The sequence below is a fragment of the Rhinolophus ferrumequinum genome, chromosome 3 (assembly GCF_004115265.2).
Source record: "Rhinolophus ferrumequinum isolate MPI-CBG mRhiFer1 chromosome 3, mRhiFer1_v1.p, whole genome shotgun sequence".
Classification (NCBI taxonomy): Eukaryota; Metazoa; Chordata; class Mammalia; order Chiroptera; family Rhinolophidae; genus Rhinolophus; species Rhinolophus ferrumequinum.
The window spans coordinates 628964-636573 of record NC_046286.1 but is presented as its reverse complement, the minus strand read 5'-3'; the positions used below and the strand labels follow the sequence as shown (position 1 = coordinate 636573).

The window sequence follows — 7610 nt, the reverse complement described above, 5'->3', positions numbered from 1 at the left end:
CTCCCCTTTCTCTTCCTGGCCTTTGACCTCTGCCTCTATCCTCACACCCAGATCCAGAGCTGCCTTCTCTTTGTGCCACGTCTTTCTACACCTGCATCCCAGATTCCCTGTCTCAGCGCCAGCTTCTCTGCCTTTGGTTCGGCTTCCCTCTCCCGCACGCCTGCTCCCAGCAGTCTCGCCCGCGGGTCCTCGCGGAGCGCGCGGGTGCACCGGCGTCTGCCTCTCCGGAGCTCTTGGCCCAGACGCCCCCTCCCACCCCCCCGGCGCTGTGGGAGGTCCAGGGCGGGGCCGGGATCCGGGGCGGCTCCCGGGGCTCGGGTTGTGGGCGGGGCCCTCTCCTGGTCCCCGCTCTTCCCCCCGCCCTGTCTTCTCCGCACCCTCCTCTTCCCTCCGCCCGGAGCTTTCCTGGGTCCCCGGCGCCGCCTCCTTCGCTCCCGGCTCTCCGCTCCCGCGGCCGCAGCTGCCCTGGGGAAGGAGAGACGGGGGTGGGGTCGAGGGAAGCGAGAGGAGGCAGAGACCCTGGCTGGGCAGGAGCCCGGATTCGAGGGGAGGAGGGGAAAGGTGGAGGAGAAAGGAGTGGGGAGCGGGAGGAGCGGGCGGGCCTGGGGCCTTGAGGCCGGAGAGAGCTGGGGAGCTGGGCCGGCGCGCCGAGGTAAGAGCCAGGGCCCCGGGGAAGCGGTGCTGGAGAGGGGCGCGCGGGGGAGGGCCGAGCCTAGAGCCCGAGGGCTCGGGGGGAGGAGGAACGGCGGGGAAGGATTCCAGAGCGTGGGTAAGCCGGGCTCCGGTGAGCCGCGGGGGCCGAGGCAGAGGAGGTGGTGAGAGGTGGAGTCCCGGGAGGGTGGGGGGACCGAGGGAGGCAGGAGGAGGGTGGGGACAGGCTTTCTCTCCTCCTCTCCCCCCACCCCGCGCCGGGCTCCGCCCCCGCCTCCTTCTCCGGCGCTCCTGTCCTCAGGCTGAGCCGGGTCGGAGCCTAGTAGGCAGCGGGAAGGAGGCCGGGTCGCCTCCCGGGTCAGGCAGTGCTGGCGGGGCTCGGTCCGGTCCTCACGGCCGCCTCTCACTCAGATGCTGCTGTTGCTGCTGCTGGCGCCGCTGTTCCTCCGCCCTCCGGGCGCAGGCGGGGCGCAGACCCCCAACGCCACTTCAGAAGGTGCATCCTGCTCCGTCGACCTCGGGCACCCTTCCACCCCGCTCCCGCTTTCCTGATCCTCATTACTATGCCGTCAGCTCTACACAGCATCCTGGCCTGGCAACCCAGTCTGCTCGGCCCCACTTTACTACTCCTGACTCCCTTTCTATCACGCCACATTATTACCCAGCCCCACATGAATACACTAGGCCACCTTTCTGTGACCCGGCGTTATTTCCTCAATTCCACCCCTTTCCTGCCCCACATTACTGCGCCAGTTCTGCCCTTCCCTTAGTTCTACGTTTCTGCCCAGGTGGCCTTACACGACTCCCGTCTCATCCCATCCAAATTCAACTCAAATATCCTCCTTTAGCCTTTTTACCCAGCACACTCGCATCACACCCCTTCACGATTCCTTAGTTACTTTTCTCCTTACTTCCAGCCAGAACCCTTCCCTCCCGACTTGGGGCGCTCTCATTAGTCTTCACCCTGGATCATTACTTTCTGTCCTTCAGCGGAGTTCTGCACCCATCCCCACTCCCACCCTCTAGCGTCCCATCCCATCCCCTCTGTTCTCCACCAGCCCATTGACCACGCCCTAGGCTCTCCTCCGCCCCCCCCCCCCACCCGCTGACTCTGCCTTTTCCTTTTTTCCCACCATTTCACTCTACTCCTTCCTGACTTACCCCCAGGTTGCCAGATCATACACCCGCCCTGGGAAGGGGGCATCAGGTACAGGGGCCTGACTCGGGACCAGGTGAAGGCTATCAACTTCCTGCCCGTGGACTATGAGATTGAGTATGTGTGCCGGGGGGAGCGCGAGGTGGTGGGTCCCAAGGTCCGCAAGTGCCTGGCGAATGGCTCCTGGACAGATATGGACACACCCAGCCGCTGTGGTGAGTAGCCTCCCCAAGCCTTTCCCTTCTTCAGGACCATTCCTCTTCCTGCCTCAAACTTGGCATTATTGTTTGCAAGTCAGCATTTTAAGTCCAGTGTAACTAAATTCACAAATACATTTATTGAATGACTGCTATGTAAGAGGGACTTTGCTGTGCACGGTTGGAGGCAGTAAAGTTATCAGCCTGCACATTTCATTTCATCCTTCATTAGGCCACTGACCCTTGATAATATAACTTGATTTGTTCACCTTGTCAGTTATTCTCTTTGAGGATTATTAGTGGCAAGTTATGCAAAAACATTGTAAAATGATTATATCACATTTTCCAATACCTTTGTCTCCAATTCAGAGACCATATACCCAAGAAACAGAACCCAGTTAACATTAAGACAGACCAGCTAGAATAAGAAAGGCAAGCCTGATTGTGCATCTAAAGTCACATACATCCACACATCTCAAAGCCAGAGAACCGCCCACTGAGGAGATGGCATTTTATGTGCATATAGCTCCATCTTGGGTTCCTACATGGCAGTGCTTTTTTTTTTTTTTTTTTTTTTTCCCTGTGGGGATGTATAGAAGTTTCCAAGGCTAAGGGAGGACTGGAAGCTAGAGAAGCAAACCTTTTTACTCCAATTTCCTGCACTGTAGGATGGATGCTTGAGGGCACAACCCCCAAGCTGAGCCTTCTGCTTTCTAAGAGGAAGGAGCCTTCTCCAACCCACCTCTCTTTTCTTATCTTTCCCCAGTCCGAATCTGCTCCAAGTCTTATTTGATCCTGGAAAATGGGAAGGTGTTCCTGACGGGTGGGGACCTCCCAGCTCTGGACGGAGCCCGGGTGGATTTCCGGTGTGACCCTGACTTCCATTTGGTGGGCGGCTCCAGGAGCGTCTGTAGTCAGGGGCAGTGGAGTACCCCCAAGCCCCACTGCCAGGGTGAGGGGAACAGCTGCCTCTCATCATGCAGCTGATGAGAGGATGGGAGTGGGCTGAGAATGGATGGTGGGAAATGTTGGGTACTATAGAAAATGGGGGGCTTTGGGAGGCAGAGGTGAAAGCCCAACTCTTTCCTCCATCCAACTGCCTCAGACTTCCTCCTGCAGTCCCCAGTTTCCACTTCTGTTGGGTTGGGGCTTCCTTCCTTTACCTTTCTATTTTTATATCTTCTCCCTGCTCCCAATTCTTGGGTCTCACATTGTCTCTTTTCCTTTGTGACTCTCACCCTCCATCACACTTCCTAAGGTTTAAATACTCCAGTTTTACCTACCCTCAGTCCTTTTCTTTAAACTTAGAACTTTCTATGCATAACCCTCTTCTAGAATTAATCCCTCTCCATTCATTATAACTGAAGTATTATACAGACTCAGCAATCAGTCATGTCTTAGTTAGAAAAGTCGATAAGATTACAAAGAATATCTGGGGTGGGAAATGATCAGGATAAAAATTAAAAAGGCTTAAAACGGGGCGCAGTGCTGTGAAAGCACTAAAGACAGCCCAGGGATGGGGGGCACGCCTTGCCCGAACCTTGCAGACAACCTCCATCACTGCGTCACTCCCCGAGGGAACCAGGCTTGTGTCCACCACCTGTTCAGCCATCTAGTTATGCAAATTTCCCCTTTTCCTGGGAATCCAGATTTTCCCTCTGCAGCCTTCTCTCCTGGGATGCAGGCGTACATTCCGCTTCTTACCTTTGTAGACTCTTTCAAGATCCTTGGACCTGGCTTTTCTCACTTAATTATTCTGCTTGTAGCTTATCATTACATTCTGGAAATTGGGAGTCCCGTCCAGGGGTGGATTAACTATGAAGCTGATGAAATTTAAGCTTCAGGATTCCTCATTTACACAGGCCTCTGCCTGTGCTCTAATGTAGAGGGCTCTAATAAGATGGTCACATGGTCATAGGTTTTCATAAAAATTGCATAAGTAAGATATTTTAACAGCAATAGGTTAAAACCAGTTGTATTTATAATTTGTATTGTTTTCTCCTAAAGAGAGCCTCCCGTCCCCAAATTTATAATATCTAGGCTCCACAAAACCAGGATCCACCCATGTCTTAGCTGTAGGCACTCCTGTCTCAAATTCTGTTGTCCTATGAAAAAAATAAAAGAAAACCAACAAGTCCTGACCCACAGCCCCACCTCCCTCTTATCCCCAGGCACCCTCCCCTCAGCAACGCAGCTTCTGCTCTCCCTAGCTTTCGGCATGGACAGGTGTGGGAGGGTGCTGGGGATGAGGCCCGGGAAGCTGGGCGCCAGTGGTAACTCTTCTCTGATCCCCGTCTTTCCTGCTGCCAGTGAATCGAACGCCACACTCAGGTGAGATGAGAAACCCTTATCGCGTGCAATGCAATACCAGACCCGTCACTCTTCACCCTCCCTACCCAGGGATTCTGCCCCTAGGCTATGGGGTCGTGGTCCTTCTCCCACCTTCCCCACCCTCCCCGGTTGGCAGCCGGCCCCTTCTTTCCCTACCTGTTTCCTGCCTCCAGTCCCGGTTTTCTGCGAGGCCGCTGTCCCTCCCATCTCCCTGCTGGGCCGCACTTCCCTCGGCTCCGCCTTCTCCCAGACTCTGCTACTGCCAAATGGCAGAGCCCCAGCAGGGGGCGGCAGGGTGCTGGGAGACCCCGAGCTTCCTCCACGTCTTTCCCTGTGGGGTTCCTTCCGACCCTCTCTGGAACGTTTTTCTGCCTGCCCGCTCCCTGAGATTTCAGCTGACGATTCCATCAGCCCATCCCACCCTTTTCACTCATGGCCCAGCCTTACCTCTCTCCTTCAGCTGCTCCCCGTATCCTTTCCTTCCCCAGATCCTTTCCCTTCTCTTTTATCTCAGTTCCTTCTCCCGTCACCCTTTCTCAGGCTTCGGTCTACTCAGCCCCTTGTTCCCTACCTCTATCCCCGTTACTCCCCTTTGCACCCCCCCTTCCTCACCCATCTCTTTCCAAAATCGTTCCCATCGCCCTCTCCTTCACAACCCTCAGTCTTTAACCCCATCTGTTCACACCCTCATTCAGGCGCTCAGGCGCCAGCCCCTTTCCTCTCGCGTTCCCACTCGCGTCCTTCTCCGTGCTTCGCTCTTCAGTGCTTCAGCCTCCTGCGGCTCCCTCCGCCCACCCCGCCCTCCGGCACGCCCCTTCCCCTCTTTTCTCCTCCCCCTAATGTCCCCTTAGGTGGGACCCCTGCCTTCCTTGCACATTCCTTTCTCCCTGGGGGTCGGTCCTCCCTCTACCCCTCCCCTTCCCTCTGGCAGTCGTTCCGGTAGCGGCGTTCCCACAGCGGTGCTCGCCTCCATCCCCGCCCCCTTTCTCCTCAATTCCTGCCCCCTCCCCCCTACCCGCACGCCGCCCGTGACGTCAGAGCCCCCTCCCAGCCCTACATCTCCCTCCTCCCCTCGGTCGCTCGGTCAGTCGGCGAGGAGAGTCCGCGGTGGCTGGCGGCGGCGTTGGCAGCAGCGGTGGCAGCTAGAGCCGTGGGGGCCGTAGGAAGCCAACCTTACCTGCTTCCCCGAGGCCTTAGACCCCTCCGCCCCACAAAACCAGGGATGGAGGCGCCTTCTCGACACCCCCTCAGCACCCCTCCCCAGGACAAGTGTCCCCCCTGAGCTCCCCTCCCCAAGCAGCTACCTCCCGTCCCCTCCCCCCGCCATGAATCCAGGGGCCCCCTCTCCCCGGGTGGGGTGGCCACTGCCACTGCTGGTGGTGATGGCGGCGGGGGTGGCGCCGGTGGTGTGGGCCTCCCACTCCCCCCATCTCCCGCGACCTCACCCGCGGGTACCCCCGCACCCCTCCTCAGAACGGCGCGCAGTGTACATCGGGGCGCTATTTCCCATGAGCGGGGGCTGGCCAGGGGGCCAGGCCTGCCAGCCCGCGGTGGAGATGGCGCTGGAGGACGTGAATAGCCGCAGGGACATCCTGCCGGACTATGAGCTCAAGCTCATTCACCACGACAGCAAGGTAGCCCCCGCCATGGGAGCGGGTGGGAGGTGGGGGCTTGGGGAGCAGGGGCCAGCTAAACGCCATTTCAGCCTGAGTCACTTCTGGGAGTCTGAAAGAGACCCCCTCCCATGTGTGATTAGCAGGAGAAGGGCTGGGAGTGCAGGAGCTTGGGGAGAGTCACTGCTGGAGGTTCAGGATGAGGGTCTAAGGGGTCAAGATGGTTAATCACGTTGCGAGTCAGACCCTTCTGCTCCCAGAGACCCGTGGAAATGCCTGGGGTTGGGGAGACGGAAGATGGATTTGGGGTACAAATTGATGGTGACCCTCAGGGAGTAAACTAACCCTGGGTTGGGTTGGGGGATGGAGGGAATGTCAGAGGTGGGGAGCTGGATCAGGGGTTTACTTTTACCATGGTAGCAAGGTAAATCTTGGCATCCAGTTGGAGCTGGAAGGAATAGGCACAAATGAGGAACATTTTGAGGGACTTGAGCGCCCTAGTTTATTTATCACAACAAGCAGCAGGGTAGTTGTATCCCTACCTGACTATTTCTCGTTCCTCCCTCCCCAGCCCTGGGGAGGCTTCCATGGCTGTGGGACTGTGTATTGTGGTTGAGGAAGGCTAATGGTCAGGAGATGGACAGAGACACTGGGAAAGTGAACTGGGTTAGAGGCCCACGTGGGAGCCACTCCAATAGCATGGGGGTGGAGAGGAACCAGGATACAGGGAGCAGAAAGAACTGGAAGGAAGTGGAATGGCGATGTGGGAGGGGGCAAGGAGGGGTAGGGACAGTCCCTGAGCCTGGGGCATCCTGGAACTTGGGTCTGGAGTTTATTTTGACAGCATGTGGCCTCTGAGATGTGAGAAGGGAAATGGAATGTAGGGTTATGGGGGGTGAGAAGGGGGAATAAGAAAATTTGGGTCTAGGGGTGGTAGGGGATGGCCCTTGAGATTCCTTTCCCTCCCCTGTCCCCTATGTGAATATATGTGCTGCCGAAGCGAGCACTCCCCTATGTGAATAATTGGGAGTATGGGGAATGATGAGGCACAGTCAAGGAAGGAAGTTTGGGGCCTCAAATTTATCTTTGACATGTGGCCTGGTGACTTAAGGGATTGGGGGAGAGTAAAATAGAGTACAAAGGTGACGATTTGGTGATTCACACATGGGGTGGACTGAGGATTTATAGTCATTCTTTGGAACAGTAATCTACATCTAGAAATAGGTGTGTGAGGGAGGAGGAGGCAGAAGTGGGGTTGAAGGGAGGATGCTTTGGGGAGAAGAGAGCACAAGGATGGCTGAGAGCTTGGAGAGCGAACTTCAAATCGCTCCTGACACTTTCACAGACACTTTCTGAAACTTCAGTGTACGTAAGAATCACCAGAGGAGTTTGCTAAAAGTACAGCTCTAACTCCTTGGTTAGGGATGAGTCCCAAGGATCCATGTTTTTACCAATAAAAACTGCTCTGGTGGGTGCCTGTGTAGCTAACTCCAGGATGTAAATGGGAAGAGCAACAGGGTACAGGAAAGACTTGGGTATTAGGGGATGAGAAATAGAGGGTCGATCTGATGGAAGGGTCAAGCTTAGGAGAGCAAGAGGTAATTGGCTGTGGTGGGTAGGAGTGGGGAGACACGAAGGGATGGGTGCAGTCTTTGTGACAGG

The 7610-nt window shown here is 56.4% G+C and overlaps 1 protein-coding gene across 1 annotated transcript in view; it reads left to right on the top strand.

Moving 5' to 3' along the window:
• The first annotated feature begins 513 nt into the window (after positions 1-513).
• GABBR1 (gamma-aminobutyric acid type B receptor subunit 1) overlaps positions 514-7610 on the top strand; it is a 29565-nt gene continuing 22468 nt past the window's right edge. Inside the window, exons 1-6 of the mRNA XM_033102421.1 lie at positions 514-652; positions 1063-1147; positions 1819-2022; positions 2771-2956; positions 4315-4335; positions 5809-5969. Coding sequence (XP_032958312.1) covers positions 1063-1147; positions 1819-2022; positions 2771-2956; positions 4315-4335; positions 5809-5969 — 657 coding nt within the window. The 5' untranslated portion in view covers positions 514-652. The remainder of the gene's footprint in view (positions 653-1062; positions 1148-1818; positions 2023-2770; positions 2957-4314; positions 4336-5808; positions 5970-7610) is intronic.